General features: G+C 40.4%; 1 protein-coding gene across 3 annotated transcripts in view; it reads left to right on the top strand.

Moving 5' to 3' along the window:
* Window positions 1-18,455, top strand: part of vamp4 (vesicle-associated membrane protein 4) — a 79,164-nt gene that overhangs the window by 9,431 nt on the left and 51,278 nt on the right. Inside the window, exons 1-2 of one of the 3 annotated variants that reach the window (XM_052012886.1) lie at window positions 2,201-2,402; window positions 12,781-12,905. In XM_052012886.1, coding sequence (XP_051868846.1) covers window positions 12,840-12,905 — 66 coding nt within the window. In that variant the 5' untranslated portion in view covers window positions 2,201-2,402; window positions 12,781-12,839. Of the gene's footprint in view, window positions 1-2,200; window positions 2,403-12,780; window positions 12,906-18,455 lie in introns of those variants that run through there. The other 2 variants (XM_052012888.1, XM_052012887.1) reach the window with 2 other exon arrangements.

Raw genomic sequence — 18,455 nt, 5'->3', positions numbered from 1 at the left:
TAAATGTGCCTTCTACATATTGCTTCAAAAAACTTTCCCGGACATACTTAAATTCTGCCTCATCTAATTCCCTTGCACCAAGGCAATTTCAGTCAACATTAGGGAAGTTAAAATCACCTACTATTACAATCCTATTATTTGTACACCTATCTGTGATTTTTCTATGATATAATCTCATCAAAGTAAACCCCCCCCTTTTTTTTATTTCTAAGTTCTATCCATATGGCCTTGCTGGGATATCCTTAGTATGTGATGTTCTCATTAATCAATTGTGTTCCTAGATATTCTTATCCTTTTATTACAGTTTACTCTATGATGATTCTTACAGGCAAGGCAACATTCTATAATTTCAAGAATGTGAACGCTTATCACAAAATTTATGGAACGTCATGTGACCCACTGAGCATTTCCAGCTCTGTTTTTATTTATGTAAATATGACCAGGATAATAAATGGAATTTCTTCTTTAGACTTCTGAGCTATTTAATCCATTTAATCGGCTTCTGCTTTCTTCAGCTACTAGTTCTGTGCCATGCCTCTGCATGATCTAATATATGACTGAGAAGTGACAGAATAACAACAGTATGTACCATGAACCAAATTAAAAATAACCGATTTATTCAACAGAATTTCATTGAAAGATATTAAAGTACACTTACACAATTTATTTACCAAGTGTTCAGTGTGTGTGGCTTAATTTTTTTTCTGTTTATATAATGAATGTCATTTCTTTCCTTCTTTTATAAAAAAAAAATTCCTTCAATAGAGAAGGCTAAAAGGCAAACCTCATCCCCAACCTGTCTCCCTCTCCTGTCTCATTCCATATTCCCTTTCCCCACTCACTCTTCCTCTTATTGACCTAGATTCCAGTCTCCACCCCTTTTATAGTCTCCTACTTTCCTTGTCTTAACACTTCCCATTCCTCAGCACTGTTTCCTATCTCTCTTTTCCCATTCTAATGCCTCTAATCTTCCCCTCCCTAGTCCCAGACTTTCCATTCCTCCTCTTTAATTTTGATTATCCTGTATCAATCTCCTTTCCTTATTCTATTCCCCATTCCCAAGCTGATTTCTCCACTGTCCCTAATGTTCACTGCATTCCTCCTCTTTCCCCTCTCTCTCTTTTTTGTACCTCTACATCATCTCCATCTCCCCATTCTCACACCTATCAATTTCCTTGCTATCCCAACTCCCTCTCCCCAATTCTGTTTCCCTCCATTCATTTAAAATTCATTCTTATTCCCAATATTCTTTTTCCATTCTTTAGTACATTCAGATCCACTTTCTATAAGCGCTACATCTCATTTCCCCGTTTTCTCTCCTGTCTCTTTGTTCCATCTCCATATGCATGTCTCATTTTCCCCAATCACCCTCATCCAAATCCCACTCCAAATGTCTTTACTTCTTTCATTCCCCATATCCCCTCCAAATTCCCCATCTGTCTTTTTGCTCCCTCTTCCCATCAATCCCCTCTCCTAATTGCTCACCCCTCCCTTTTCCTCATTGCCTTCTCTCCTCATTCCCCATCCTCTCTAATCTATTTTTATTTCCCCATCTCCTCTTTCCAATTACCGTCTCCTCATCTTCAAAATTTCTCTATCCTCATATCCCAGTTTTCCCTCTTCATCTCCTGCTTATTCTCCATCTCCCACCCCCTCATCATTTTGCTTTCTATCCTCATCACCCCCATTCCCCTCACCTCCTTCCAGTTCCCCATCCTCCCTTCCACCCCCCCATCACAACCACCCTCCCATTGGCTTATTACCACTATTCCCTCAATTCCCTCTTCCCCACGTTCCTCCTTCCCTATTCAGATCACTCTCCTCCCCATTCCTTATTCCCTCCTTGGTATTCATATCACAACCTCCCTCCCAGTTCTCCATTCCCCTCTCCCCTCCCCTCCTCATTCCCTCTTCCCCACCACCCATTCACCATTCTACATTCCCCAGCCCAACCCCTCTCCTTAACCTCCCCCTCTCCATTTTCCATCACCCAAACTCCCTCCCTTCCCCATTATCCCCTCTACATTTCTCCCCAATATTCCCATGCTCACCTCTTCATTCCAGGCTGCCCTCTTGCCATCACGCATCATCCCGTAGTAAATGACCGCCACCGCCACCGCCACCGCCGCCCTCTCCCTGTTCATTCTGCCTCACCTCCATTGCCTCCCTCTCGTTTAACAACGTATCCTCTGGTTGCCATGGGGACGGGACTAGAAGGGGGCGTGGCCTGCGCAGATCTCGCGAGAGAGAGAGAAAGCGAGAGGAAGGACCAGCTCTCCATCCGGCCGGTTGCTGGGAGAGGTCCCTATTCCTGCTGCTTCTCTCTCGGCTTCGTTTGACACCAGTTGCTGCCGCCGCCACTGCCACTGCTGCTCCTGCTCTGCACCTCACCAAGGCGGAAGGTAAAGACGCAGCCTGGCCTGGCCCCCTCCCGAGGGGATCCCCGCGGGGGGAGCAGACCGCAGCCTGGACACCAGCGGCCCTTGGAATGGACCAGGCTGGGCTCGGGATACGCAGTGATGTATTCTGGTGTTGGCAGTGGGAGGCACCGGGATCCCCTGGGCACCTGCTGAACGGGGAACCCCTGTTATTGCTGCGCATGATGTAATGACATCGAGAAGCGCAGAGGGTGGAAAAGAAATAGGCATTGGTTAAAAGCTGTGATAATTATGTGCAAATGGATTGTCCTCCAGCACTTGCACTGTTCCCTCTGGGGTCTCTCCTCATTCTTCTAAACTCTAGTAAATGCATTCCCTCTTGCTCTTTGGTTGTTCCTTCTGGATCCAATCCATGGGAGCCTCTCCATTCTGGAGATAGTGCTAAAAGCATTGTGCCAGTTTCCACAAGTGCACTGATCACCCTGCCTCAATTTATACTACCTTACTCTTTTCCCCTGTCCACTGGGGGTTGTAAACTGTTGTATTGTTTGCCTGACATTCTGTATTAGATTGTAAGGAATTTCTCCCAAATATTGGGGAGACTAAAAGAATTAGTATTGATTGCCTGTGTCGTCTGTGTTTCCTGGAGACTGAACCCTGCAAACAATTATGTTACTGAATTTTGAGCAACACACAAGATGCTGGAGGAACTCAGCAGGTCAGGCAGCATCTATGGAGAGAAATGGAGGGTCAATGTTTCGGGTTGAGATCCTTCGTCAGGATTGGAAAGATAGGGGGAGATAGCCAGTATAAAAAGGTGAAAGGGAGGGGTAGGACAAGAGCTGGTAGGTATTAGGTGGATCCATTTGAGAGGGAAGTGATAGGCAGATTGGGGGGTGGGGGGAGAGTGGGAATAGTGCTAGAAGCTGGGAGGTGATAGCAGGAAGTGACAAAGGGCTGAAGATGATGGAATCTGATAAGAGAGGAAGGTGGAGCATGGGATAAATGGATGGAGGTGGAGAGGGCGGAGGTGAGTATTGGGGAAGCGGAATCTGTGGGAGGAGTGTGTGGGTGATGGGCCATGTGGGAAGCTAGGGAAGAAATTGCAAAGGCCCCTGCAGAGAGATTTGGTTCACCCACACTACTCTCATCTGCTCTCTCCATCTCTTTATGCCATGCTCTACCTTCCTGTCCTATCAGATTTCATCATCATCAGCCCTTCCCAGCTTCTGGTGCTATTCCCACTCTCCCCTCCCCCATCTCCCTGTCACCCCCACCCTCACCTGTATCCACCTATCGCTTGCCAACTCTTGTCCCACCCCTTCCCTTCACCCTTTTATATTGGCTATCTCCCCTCTATCTTTCAGCCTAGATGAAGGGCCTCAACTTGAAATGTCGAATGTCCATTTCCCTCCATGGATGCTGCCTGACTTGCTGAGTTCCTCCAGCTTTTAGTGTGTTGCTCCAGATTCCAGCATCTGCAATCTCTTGTGTCTCCTTAGTGAATTTTGAGACCAGTACACTATCACCATGTCTGCCTATTCCACTTCTAACATTGGTTAACTTCAATCCTGCCTCGTATCATCTGTGGAAACCCTCATCTATGCCTTTTTATGAAGTCTTTGTGGTTGGCTTTCCTTTTTCTCACCTTCATAAACATCCAAACCTCTGATGTTGTTATCCCAAACCACAAAAGGAAATATTCAGTCCTGCGCATGTTGGTCTACAAATAGTTGCTGGTTTGGTAATGCTTGATTTTTTTTATTTTAGGAAATCTTATCATTTAGTTTGAATCACTCCAAGGCTTCATTCTTAGCTCTATATTTTCTCCAGCTTAGTGATCCTTTGGGATAATCCTGTTTCTTCAATTCTGACCTTTTACATCAGCCTGATTTCAATCATTCCACCAACGGTCTTCATTTCCCTGTGTTGGAATTCTTTCCCTAAACCTCTGTACTTTGTTATCTCTTTCCTTTTTAAAAAGAAAGGAGATAACATCTCTCCTATCTCTCGTTCCTTCTTTAAACCTCCCCCCTCAATGTCCTAGTCCAAAATCTTGTTTCTTTGACTGGGTGTTATACTGTACTTAACAGTGTTCTTGTGCTGTGTCCTGCGATGTTGCAATACGTTAAAAGAGAGAGACAATTTGAAAATCAAAAGAAACTGCAGTTGCTGGAAATTTGAAATGAAAACAGAAAACACTGGAAACACTCGTGTCAGACAGTGCAATGCGGAAAGCATTTTGGATTGCTGAATAGTATAACCTGCATTAGAAAAATGCAAAATATGTAGGAATACAACTTTACAGGATCAAACTAGTCTCAGGTTTACAAAATAGATCACTGCATGCTCCTTAACTCAATTAATTTATTTTCTCAAGTTCCCAATTCCAATAAAATACCTTTGACCTGAAATAGTAACTGTTTATCTTTCCACTGTTGTTTCCTGACCTCCTGAGTGTTTCCAGTATTTTGTGGTTTTATATTATTCACCTTTCAATCATGGAAGCATCCAGCTTTGTCTTGGAGGGAAGTTTTGATTCCGACAGTTCTCACTGTTCCAAAGTCCAAGTAGCTATTTTTGACCCTGTTCAGGGAAGATGTGAGACTTTCCCAACTATAGATGACAGTCTGATTTTATTTCAGTTGATCACCATGTGTGTAAACTTCAGCAGAAGTCACTGGATATTAATCAGTTGTAGACCCTTGCCCATCTTGTTCCTGGAAGACCAAAGGTACTAAAACCCACTATAGTCCATTCACTGTTGGAAGTTAGATCAGTTGACTTAGCTCAGGTTAGAAATTGAATCTGGGTCCACTTGATCTATTTGGCTTGAGTTTATAAAGAAGTGATCCTCATACTGTGCATCAGAACAATGCAAGAAGTATAGGAATAGAGCTATGCAGGCCCAGACCAGTCTCAGATTTAGGAAAAAGATCATCAATAAGAAGTAGCTTTGAATTTGAGTTTATCTTATCAGGTTCACCCAAAATATGGCTCGCAGTCAAATTTAATATATTGGCCCAGGCTTGAGTATTCTGTGCACGTGTCACTTGTGCAGTAGGTATGTTTTAAAGTGAATTTTCTCAGTGACTATCACTAGCCATTGAGAAAAGTGGAGATTGTTGTGAAAATGCAGACGTCATGGAGATGATTATGGTAGGTAGCACGATGATGGCTGCAGAGGCTTGAAACTGTGGTGATCAGAGAGAGATCAAGATGGGGAGAAGTGGGAGATCATGCAATGTCTGAGAAGGAATTGAAACCTTGGTGAAGGGAGTAGGTAGGGTGTGGACAGAGTTTCAAGACCTACTGAAGAGAAATTGGAAACAAAATAGAACCCTCTATTTGGGAATTGGGAGAGAGGGTTGAAACCTGTGTTTAGCAGAGAATGTCAGAGACGTTTGTGATCCAGATTGGAAGAGAGTGCATCAAAGCTAGGGGTCTGTGTGGAGTGAGGGAGTGGATCAAAATCTGGAGGTTATGCAGTGTATGATTTTTGGTAGGGTTGGGGAAGGTAGTTTTGAGAACTTCGGTATCAAGGAATGTGGGTGGAAACATCTTATGGGTTCAAAATAACACCTTCAAGTAAGTTGGTAACTCAGATTCTCCAATAAAGATCTAGTTAAGGTTGTACCATTGAATACTGAAGTAGATCTCACCTCTACAACTTAGATCTGCTTCAGAATTTGCAGTCTGCGTTGTTTGAGAGTCTGGTTTGTGTGGTTTAATTCTGCACAACTGATGTGAAATAAGCATTGTATGTCCTCACTACGTGCCTTGGGCTTCCATATGCCCGCAAATCTTGTGCACAGAAATGCTGATAATTTTGGCCCGTGGTCTTCTGCCCTGATCTAAAAATGACCCTCCAAGTAAAAAGATTTTGGCACCCCTGACTAGATCTGTGCAAAGGAGGATTTCATAAGTATGACTTGCATAATCATAGTTGTCACTAGTCCTTTATAAGTGAAATAAAATCAGAAAATGCTGGAAATAGTCAGTAGGTCATGCCACTGAGTGAGAAACTGAGTCAGAGTTTTATTTGACTGACTTTTCACCAGAATATCAACATCAGTACTGCAAACAATGAATATATCAGATTCATCAATTGATCAGTGTTGTAGATTAAAGTATAAACAACAGCATCCAGGACAAGGGATAATCACTACAGCGTTTCAGCTGATGATGTGAATCTGAGGTGCAGCAAGCTGCTTTGGTCAAGGCTCTCGGTCTGATGCCGTATGTATTGACAGTTGGCGATGTGTGATTTGGATTAAACTGGACAAGTGGGAAGGTCATTTTTAGTCAGCCATTCATGACTTCTCAATGGCGCAAGGTCTTGTACAGCTAATTAAATACCGCAAACAACATAGTCGTAATGCAGAGGGGTAATGAGTTTTAAGGGTTATTGATTTATAATATGCTGTAAACAGATTAATTTTGTCTAATATATCCCAAAGTTTTTGGATAGTTCCCTTGAGAATTGTGGCAAACTAGCAAGGATGTAAATTTCATGCAACTGGTTTTCTGCTGATCAATTTTGATATTTGTATCTGGCCCCATTTAACAGAAAATTTTGCTTGTAAGTACAAAGATTGTTTCCTGCATTGCAGCTAAATGCCGGTTAACTGGTCCTGTATTACTCTCTCATATATGTATATATGTGTGTGTGTGTGTGTGTGTATATGTATGTATATGTGTGTGTGTGTGTGTGTATATATATATATATATATATATATATATATATATATATATATATATATATATATATATATATACACCACTCAAATGAGTGTCCAGAGCAGTAATGCTTTTAGTAGTCCTGGATTTGTAATCTGTTTTGTTTTTTTTCCCCAATGTCCCTGAAACACTTTTTTTAAAAAATGGCACTGACCACAGAGGCTGGAGAACACATTGATCAATGATGTGAGATTGAGCACAAGGAATAGTGGTTCTGAACAATATTATATTTAATGTGGTAAACTTAGACATTGAGTGTTTGATTAGATTTGAAAATCATGTTAACTGTAGAGCTTCCTGTACTCTGATCTTTCTCTCTCCTCATTAATCAGCACCTTTGGATTTATCAGTAGCAAACATTTGTGTGAATAGCAGCAGTGCAAAAAGTCAGAATAATAACTTCGGTAGTTCGGGCTGATGAGTGGAACTTTTGAGCAGACCAGTGGCTGAGGGAACAGAGTTGAATGAGCTCCATGTTCATGAGGGTTGGAAAAGAGCTCTCCTGCTTATTCTCACCTACCATCATGTGGTCTGTGGCTTTGCAAGTCATTGTTCTTCAAGTATATACCCGACTGCTACTAACAAACAATCTGCTGGAGGAAGTCAGCAGGTCGAGCAGTCACTTGTGTCTCCATTGTACTACTTAAATGAGCTGAGGGTTTACCAACCCTTCACACAGTGAGTTCCAGACCCTTATCTTGATGAAAAAAGTTTTTCCTTATCTCCCCTCTAATTCTTATACCAGTTACTTTAAAATCTGTAACCCCCATTTATGATGCCTCTGTAGATGAAAATAGATCTTTCACTTACTCTATCTAGACTAGTCATAATTTTCTACACGTTAAGTTTCTCCCAACCACCTCTGTTCTAGGCGTGCTATTCTGTATAATTCCAGTATGTGCTTAACTGAGACAAGCAGGGGTTCTCAAGATTTTGTATCCTCTAACACAGACTGGGTGAACACTTTGTAGAACACTTCCATTCAAGAGTGAACCTGAGCTTCCAATTCAATATCATTCTGACCTCTTTAGCCATGGCCTGTTGCACTGTTCCCACAAAGCCCAATGCAAGCTGAGGGAGCAGCATCTCATCTTCTGATCAGCACATTACAACCCTCAGGACTGAACACCAAATTCAACAATTTCAAATAACTCATCTTTCCAGTCTGTATGAGATCTGACTAGTTCTGATGAAAGGACTTCTAATTGAAACAATAACTGTTTCCCTCTCCACAGATGTTACTTGACTTGCTGAGTTATTTCCAATTTCTCAACAGTGCTATCCTTGCCTAGTCTGATTCATAGGTGTCTTTAGACCTGCAGCAATGTGGTTGATTCTTCACTGCCATCTGAAATGACCTAGAAATAAGATATAAGATATTTATTTATTAGTCACATGTACATCAAAACACACAGTTTACTCGGTTGTATCATAATTGTAACATTAAAACAGAAAAGAAAAAGTTTGTTCATCCTGCATTAACACAGGCACCAAAATTGGTTCATTCCATTCCCATCTTTTATACTTATAGCAACACAGAAGGAGACCATTTGACTCCTCCATTTATGCCAACTCTCAGGAGAACACTTCCATTAGTCTCATTTTCACTCTGATTTCCCTGTACCCTTATAATTTATTTGCTCTCTCACATGCCCAGCAACTTGCCTTTAATTCTTTTTGCCATTAATTTGCACTATGGGGTAATTTACAGAAGACAGTTAACCTACCAGCATGAACATCTGGCAGAAAAGCACGTCATGAGAAGGTGCAAACTCTAAATGGACAACATCCTAGGACAGGATCAATCTGAAGGTAAAACAAAAACTGGAAATACTCAGCAGATCAGGCTTCATATCAGGCTTCATCTGTGGGAAAGGAATCAGAGTCAATGTTTCAGGTCGGAGACCCTTTGTCAGAACCTGAAACATTAACTCTGTTTCTCTTCTGACCGATGTGGCCTGACCTGCTGAGTATGTCTGCTGTTTTCCGTTTTTGTTTTAGATTTCCAGCATCTGCAATTTTTTTTTCATCAATCTGAAACTGTGAGGCAGCAGTGCCAACTGCTGAGCCACAGTTGACCCTGAAGTCCTCCTTGCGAAGATCTGGGGACTGGTGTGTAAATTGAGAAAACTGTCCCATAGGCTAGTCAAGCAATAGCCTGAGATAGTTGTATTCTTAAGAATTATATCTTACAATGCATCAGACTCTCGTATCACAATTTTGTGGTATATTGTGGACCATTAGTGAGACAGATACACCAGATATGGTGGTATACAGGTTTGAAGGATACTCTTGAGAGTCCTCACATTGGCAACAGACCTTATGAACTTTCATGACATTGAGTCAAACGTGGGCAAGGAAACCTAATCACTATTTAATGCAATACCTATGGAGAAAGAAGCAGAATTAGTATTTTGTGTTGATGACCTTTCATGAAAACCGATTGCAACCTGTGTATTTTCTGTTTTTATTTCAAGCTTTCTGTTTTTACTTCGAGTTTTCTGCATCTGATTTGCTTTTGCAGTCCTCCTCGCTGTTGAGAAAAATAGCAAAAGCCCTCAATGTACTATGGGTGGAGAACTTCATTGTCCATTACCACGAATGGCTTTGTAGGAGTATAGAGGTGTATAAAAACATGAAAGGGGCATAGATAAAGTGAATGTACACAGTTTTTTTCCCCGAGGAAAAGGAATCAAAAACTAGAGTGAATAGGTTTAAGGTGAGGGGGGAAGATTTAAAAGGGCCACATGGAGAGTGGTGCATATATGGAATGAGCTTCTAGAGGAAGAGGTTGAGGTTGAGGAAGAGGAAGAGGATGAACAACATTCAAAAGATGTTTGGACAGGTACGTGTATAGGAAAGGCTTAGAGGGATATGTGCCAAACATGGGCAAATGGGAATAGCTTAGGTGGGCATCTTGGTTGGCATGGATGAGTTGGGCTGTAGGACCTGTTTTTGTACTGTATTATTCTAAGACACCACCAGTGATCGAGCTGGCTGAGGCCTGAAGGACTTAGCTGCCAGACTGGACTTGCAGAAGGTAATGAGCAAACCAATATAAAAGATAAATCTACTTGACCCCCATCCTCGCCAGTCCATCCATTGCAGGTGCATCTGTCCATGATAGCCTTTGAGAAGTGAACACTGCAAAGTCCTTGTGGAGATGTTCCTGTTTTCACACCGGTTGTAATGGTAGCGGGCAACAGAGGAGGAGGAAGTTCTAAGAATATCTCTATCCTCGGTGATGGCAGGACCAGTAGATGCTAAAAATGAAATCGAAGCATTTGCAACTGTGTTCAGCCAGAAATGCCAAGTGAACCATTTGACTGTGCTGCTTCCTGAGATCACCACCATTAAAACACCGTCCCAACAATATGAAAAATTGCCCAGGTAAGTCCTGGCTGCAAAAAAAACAGGACAGATTCAATCTGGTTAATTCCCATCCAGTCAGATAAAGCATGCAACTTGATTGGTATAGTATCTATTGCCCTAATCATTCCCTTCTTCATTGATGTAAATGGCTGCAGTGTGTGCCATCTACAAAATGCACAATAGATACATGTTTAGACTATTCCAACAGCATCTCATAAACCTGTGACATTTAGCACAAAGAAAGACAAGGATGAGGATATAGGGAGTGCATTGGGATGCCCACTGTCATTATTCACTGTCCTGACTTGGAAATATATTGCTGTTCCTTCATCATTGCTGGGTCTAAATCCTGGAACTCCATACCCATTGTGGGAATTCATTCACTGGAAGGACTGTAGTACTTTGCAAGGACATCTCACCACAATATCTTAAAGGAATTTATGGATGATCAACACATTCTTGCATTTCTAAACCTAAAATTAAGAAATATTTTTTATTCCTGATACCCTCTATGAAAAATAACATATGCATTTCTCTCTAGACTTTTAAGTTGGAGGTTTTCCATTCAAGGAGTTTTCCCTGGTGGTCAAAAAATTTTCTTTGCTGCCACATTTCCTTGAGATCTCATTGTAAAACTAAATAACTTTAGGAAGGAGAGTAAGAGGGTAATTGGATTGTGTTGTGGAACATGTGATCTAATTTGAGCATTTAACATTTGTCTGTATAACTTTAGTGGACATATGGTGGAGCATTTGGAAATGATATCTAAAATCAATAACTGTAAATGAGTTTAATAAAAGGCCGTCAGTTTCTGCTAAAATTATTGTATATCTGCTGCTAAATTTTGAACCCCTCTATAGTAATAAATGGTCAAGGTTCTCTTTGGTTCAAGGCTTTGTAACTACATAGTGGTTTTAAAGCAGAAAATGCTGTAAATACTCAGCAGGATGGAGGCCATTAAGAAGAGAGATGGATGAACTGTATTGGAAAGCGGAAGTGATTAAGAGATGGTTGTAACGATTAAGCAAGGTAAAAGAGTGTGGTATTTGGACAAGTAAACTCACTAAATCAGATCTGAGGTATAAGTGAGAGAGGCAGAATCTTTATCTGAAGTTACAAAGGAAATCTAGAGGTTGCTGGAAATCTGAAGTCAAAGCAGAGTGCGTTTACTTTTTCACTTTCCACTACTCGTGCCTGACCACTAATGGTGTTGTTTTGCTGAACTTATGAAGAACACAGGTAAATTGTGGACCATCTGTTTTATAGTTTTGTGAAATTATTGTTCTCGCTCTGCAGACCTTCCAGTAACATGCTAAATTAGAACCATACATTTTCTGTTTTGAGACCCAACTTTGGAATTGCATTTGTGTTCCAAAGCACAGCTCTGTGAAACCTTCACTATGCTATAAGTTGCACTATTTTTTTGCCAGTTTACTTGTTTTACAATAATTAGTCTGCAAAAAAAATTGTTAATAAAATTATGGCAATCAGCTGCACAGATCCTTAATCGGGCCACATCGGAGTTCAATATTCATTTCTAGGCACTGTACCTTTAGCTGTCAGGATAGCATCTTTTGTCCTTGGAGGCTATGAAGTGCAGATTTATCAGAAAGATACTAGGGTTTGTTAAATTACAAGGATATGTTGTTTAGATTGTATTCCATTAGGCATAAGGGATGAAGAGTGATCTGGTCGACCTGTCTAAAATGTTGAAATGATTCAATATTTGCTCTGGAGTGTTTTAAATTAAGAGGGGTAATTTTACAATTAGATTTTAAAATTAGGTCATCCATAAGCAAAATCAGGAAAACATCTTTTCACACAGTATCAGAATCAAGTTTATTATCACTGACTTGTATGTCGTGAAATTTGTTGTTTTACGGCAGCAGTACAGTGCAAAGACATAAAAATTACTATAAATTACAAAATAAATAGTGCAAAAATGAGAGTAATGAAGTAGTGTTCATGGACCGTCCAGAAATCTGATGGCGGGGGAAGAAGCTATTCTTAAATTCTTGAGTGTGACTCTTCAGGCTCCTCCTCCCCGCTGGCAGATATTTCGAATTCTCTCCCAAGAAAAGTCCCCGGATGCTGAACCAAATTGATTTTTCAAGTTGGAAAAAAATAGATTTTGTTAGTAAGAATATCAAGTAAAATGGAGTAAAGGCAAGTGAAAGAAACTGAGGTACATTTCTACCACGATTTGATTGAATGACACAAGCCTGAGGTGTTAAATGGCTTGGTCCTATTCATAATAAATACATTAATAATGCACCTTAATTTGTTCTAGGTTGAGTATTTGTTCTTCGTCAGTTTGAGGGAAAGACTACATTCGATCGGACTGTAACTATGCCACCTAAGTTTAAACGACACTTAGATGATGATGATGTGACAGGTTCTATAAGAAGTGAAAGGGTAAGTAAATCTTCTTTCTGCAATGCTGTACTTAACAGATTTAATAACACTCCCAGTGCTTCAGTGGCTCATTGTCAATGTGATTCCTTTGTATTTCAACAGACCACTAGAAGAAATTTTTTTTTCCAATCATGAAAGGGCCAATAGATGTTAGCACTTTGAGCTCACCATTTTAAAACAGAATCCTGCAGAAGCTGAATGTCCATTGAATGAGGGGTCAATGTTTTTTTTTTGAAGGTTCTGAGTCAAACTGCAATCAAAGATTTCCCATTACCTGATAGCTTTCCACTCCATCTGTTAGTTACTAAAGGCATGGTTAGTTTTTCAGTTGAATCCACGTGAGGTTCGAATTACCAAATTTCAGAATGACTATCATTCCATGACATTATTCATTGACTCCATCTCAAAAATGTCAATATGGGGCAATGTGGAAATGGGTTTGCATGTAGAGACCCTAAGTTCAATCAATCAGTGCAGATACTTTTTAATTGCATTGCTTACAAGAGGTCCACTCATGAACAGAGATGTGATCTCAAATGCTAAGTAATCTGGAATATCATGTTGGGGATGAATAATGTTCTTATTACTGGATGGGTATGCCTCCCCCCAACATTGGAATGGTTGTTGAATAATAAGTGGAATTGGATTTTATTCTTGGATAGATTAATTTATAGAAATTATAGTAGGATAGTACATAATCTAAGTACAACAGTCTGGACCCAGTTTATGAAGAGCTGAACACACAAGCCTAATTACTTAAAGTTCTGCATAATATTCTGGCTGGCAAAATAGACGGTAGCATGCAGTAATTTTATTCCGCTGTATACTGTCCTTGAAGGAGTGACAGAAGTATAAATCCATGAAATTGTATTGCAAATGATGCTCAACTTGGGAGTTGTGTGAAGGGCTGATAGGAATGTAGGAAACTGCTGATATGTGAAATGTTTAATTAAATGATTTAATCTCTTTGGTCCTTGATTTGAAGATCAGTTTGAGAGAGACAAGCTCTACATGAATGATGTCAACATTGTTCACAATCTACAAACAGACACAGCTGGAGCAAAAAACAAACTTCTGGAGGAACTCGGAAGTACAGGCAGCATCTGCAGCGGAAAATGGACAGTCAACGTTTCAGGTCAAGACCCTTCATCTAGGCCAGGTGAAGGACCTTGGCCTGAAACATTCACTGTTCATTTCCATCCACAGATGCTGCCTAACTCACTGAGTTCCTCCAGAAGTTTGTTTTGCTCTAGACAGCAGATGCAGCTGGTCTGTGTTTGAATGGTTTCATACATCTTGTCAGCACCCTTTGTTAAATTGACTCTACTTGGAAAGGTCTCCCTCATTGGATTCAATAATTTAATTCATTCTTCATCAGGAATGAAAATTTACTGGGATAGAAAGGGATGCAGTGTTGAGTTGATAACCAGATCAGCCATGATCTATTGAGTGGCAGAACAGGCTCAAGGAGCCAGTATGTTCATTGGTTTTGGAATTGAGCTGTTTATATGTTATAGATACCTTGTTTCTTCATCGGGCTTGTTTCAACCTTTTTATCTCATAAGGCAATATGATTTATGTCATAACTAATCTTTAGATACATTTTAGATAACAACATAGTTCTTCCACATTCAGGATTATAATATTTAATTGTCTTTATTGCATTGAGATATTACAATGAATGCAATTGATTCATGACATAAAATATGTACAACGATACCATTATGCAGTATCATGAATTTGCCATTGTTGCACTTGGGGTAATACAGGAAAAATATGCTTGTCGTGTTTCATAATTCCAGTCTCTTCACTCAAAGGCGTCATTGGAAAATAATAAGGAGCAACTTTTCCCCAGGCCTGGTGATAGTAGTTGAAGTCCTTGGCTGGGACTTGTACAAATGGGATCAAAAGATCTTAAGCTGCACACCACTGGATGAATTGCATCCCCAAAAAATTATCCTCAATTCTTGTGTCCTTGCAATGATTGCCCCCATATTCAATCTCTCTACCTCCAAATGTCCCTGACTGTTCTGTTGTTTCCCAAATTTGTGCCTTCTCTGCATGATTTGACATGATTGCCGACACCAACCCTTTCCAATTTCTCATCACTGAGTGGTATTACACAGGTTTTGTTCTGTCCTTTTGAGTTCCTGTAGCTAGGGAATAAGAATATAAGAAGTAAAGGCAGGAGTTGACCATTTGGCCCATCATGCCTGCTCCACCATTTAATAAGATCATGGCTGATCTTTACTTAGCTGAGCGCCACTTCCATGTGTTCACTTGTACACCTTAATTCACTTTGTATCCAGAGTCTATCAATCTCTGCCTTGAAAATACACAACAACCAAGCCTACACAACCTCCTCGGGTAGAGAATTTGAAAGACATACTACATGCTGGGTGAAGGAATTTCCTCACATCTGTTCAGCATCATAAAGAGCTGACTCTTTATTTTGAGATTTTGAGCTCTAGTTTTAGACATCTCAGCCAGCATCTATTTTATCAAACCCTGTAAGGGTCTTGAATGATTTATTGAAATCGTCTCTCATTCTCTTTGGTTCTACAGGGTGGGTGCCCAGTTTGCTTAATATCTCATTGCAAGACCATCTTCACCATCCCAGGAAACAAGCCGGAGAACTTTTGTTGCATTCTCTCTGTTACCAGTATGGGGATAGGTTGGGGATCCAGACCTATGCACATTATTCCAGATGTGATCTCACCAGAGCTAAATATAATTCCAGTGGTGTCTTTACTCTTGTATCCTCTTGTATTAAATCTGCTGCAATGACTTCCTGCACCATTCCCTCCAGTGTCTCCAATTTTTCATCTGCACATATCATCTAATTAATGTCTTTTGAAAGCATTGCATTGGTTTTTCTTATGTATGCTGGTGACCCTCTACTTCACTGTTGCCTCGCTGTCCATCTACTCTCCAAATTGTCACACTGCTTTTCTGCATTGAATGCTGGATGAGCAGAGCTTTCCTCCAGCTGAATTGTAAATATTGAACATTACAGCACAGTACAGGCCCTTCGGCCCACAATATTGTGCCAACATTTTATCCTGCTCTAATATCTATCTAACCCTTCCCTCCCACATAGCCCTCCATTTTTCTGTCATTCATGTGGCTAAGAGTATCTTAAATGTCCCTAATGTATCTGTCTCCACAACCTTTGCCAGCAGTGTGTTCCATGCACCCACCACTGTCTGTGTAACCTCTGACATACCCCCTGTACCTTCCACTAATCACTTTAAAATTATGCCCCTCGTGTTCACTATTTTTGCCCTGGGAAAAAGTCTCTGACTATCCACTCAATCTATGCCTCTTATCATCTTGTACAATGGTTTCCTTAATTGTGCACTCTTTATTTATTTTTGAAATTTATAGTAATTTTTATGTCTTTGCACTGTATCACTGCTGTACCACAACAAATTTCACATCATATAAGTCAGTGTTAATAAATCTGATTCTGATTACAATCAGACTTAGATATTCTACTAGGCATGTGGCCAACCTATTCTTCACCTTTTATGAACTCAAATTTATGTAAAATTCTGGAGATTGTACTTTATCCTATACCGAGTCTAGTTCACCTGTTATACTTGCTCTTGTGGCCTACATTAGCTCAGAGTTTTCCAAATTAAAATTATTGTCTTTGTGTTTAAATTCTTTAATGGCCTTGTTCGAATTGTGGATAGAACAAAACCTCTTTTCTGTTCTTTGTGCAAGGACCCATTTCTTAACCACCATCTTCAACTCAACCCTTCCTTGGAATTATCTGAGACTCAACTAAACTGTTCTCAACTTTAACCTGTTCAGACATCCTTGCAGCAATATCACTAAGACCACTTTCTCCTTCACTCAGGATAAAATCTATGTCCATATTTGAGACATCACTATACATTTCTGCTGACCAACCTGTTCAACAAACTTCAATACTACAATGGATCACCAAACTTTATTAACCTGAGGATATCCAAAATTTAACCGACAGTGTCCCAACTTGCACCAAGTCCCATTCACTCACCACCCCTGTGGTTGCTGATCTACCTTTGTTTCTTGTTACGCAATATCTTCAACCAAGGCCAAATATGTCAAAGCAACCCAGAATGGAAAATTCCAAAACTCGTTTGTAAATCTCTCTGTGGTCCTGTCTTTTATCTGTAATCTTTGACCTTATTTTTACTAATGGCATAATTGGAAGGAACTACATGTATTTTGCATTCCTAATTGCCCTTGACCCACTGCAGGCCTTGTGGGGAATGCGCTACTACAGTTTGGTTGGCTGGGGAATTTAAGTCAAGTGATGATGAAGGAACGCTGGTGTTGGTTATCTGAGCATTGGGGGAGAATTTGCAGTTGGCGGTGTTTTCATTCATCTGCTGCCTTTGCCAAATAGAGCAATAGAGGAAATGGGTATGGGTTTCATTGTCAGTTAAGTCTTGGTGGGTTTTTGTAGTGCCTTTTGCACGTGGTAAACGATGTGGCAGTGGTGCATTGGTGTTAGAGGGGTGAAATTTTAAAGTGATGAATGGGGTGCCGGTCATGTGGACTGCTTAATTCGATAGGATATCGAGCTTTTCAAGGGTTGTTGGAGCTGCATAGATCCCTGCTAGACAATGGTATTTTATCACAGTCCTGACTTTTATCTTGTAGACGTTGGGAAAAGTCTGGGGTGTCAGGTAAGTTGCTTGCTGGAGAATACCCAATCTCTGACTTGCTTTTGTAGATGAGCATATTTATTAGAATAAAATAAAGTTGGGACTGTTAAGTTCTGGTTAGTAGTGACCCTCAAGTTGCTTGTGTCAGGTAATTTGACAATGCTAATACTATTGAATATCCAAAAAAAAAAGGTGGTTAGAATCTCTCTAGTTGAAGATGGCCATTGCCTGACTGCTCATTACCCCATGCCTAAATGCTTTTCAGGTTTTGCCGAAGCCAGACATGGACTACTTCATAACCTTCATTATCTTAGGAGCTGCATCCCCCTGAACATCTCAGCAATCTACCTTGTTATGACCTTGCACCTTATTGCCTACCTGCACTGCACTTTCTCTGTAGCTGTGATACTTTATTCTGCATTCTGTATTGTTTTCCCTTGTACTACCTCCATGCACTGTGTAATTAATTAATCTGTATGAATGGTATGCAAGACAAGTTTTTCACTGTACCTTGGTACAAGTGACAATAATAAACCAATTCCAATTCCAACCATAGGTGGCTGTGCCTTCAGAGGCCAAAGCTATAAGAATTGAAATCCACGCCCCCAAATCCTCTGCCTTCCCACTTCTTCCTTTTTAGATGCACCTTAAGACTTGCCCCATTTGTCATCTATCGTTATGTCAAATTTGGTTGCTAATACTCCTATGAATTGCATTGGGATGTTTTACCAAGTTAATGCATGTTGTTGAATCGAGTCTATTAAGGATGTAAAATCAAGTCTGTTACCATTGAATGTTTGTATTAGTGCCATTCAGTTCTTAAATTGTATTGGACAATTGTATTGAAAAATAAATGTACAGCACTTTTTGATTGTTATGAGGATATAAA

This window comes from Pristis pectinata, chromosome 3 (genome assembly GCF_009764475.1).
Source record: "Pristis pectinata isolate sPriPec2 chromosome 3, sPriPec2.1.pri, whole genome shotgun sequence".
Classification (NCBI taxonomy): domain Eukaryota; kingdom Metazoa; phylum Chordata; class Chondrichthyes; order Rhinopristiformes; family Pristidae; genus Pristis; species Pristis pectinata.
This window is presented reverse-complemented; position numbering and strand designations above follow the sequence as displayed.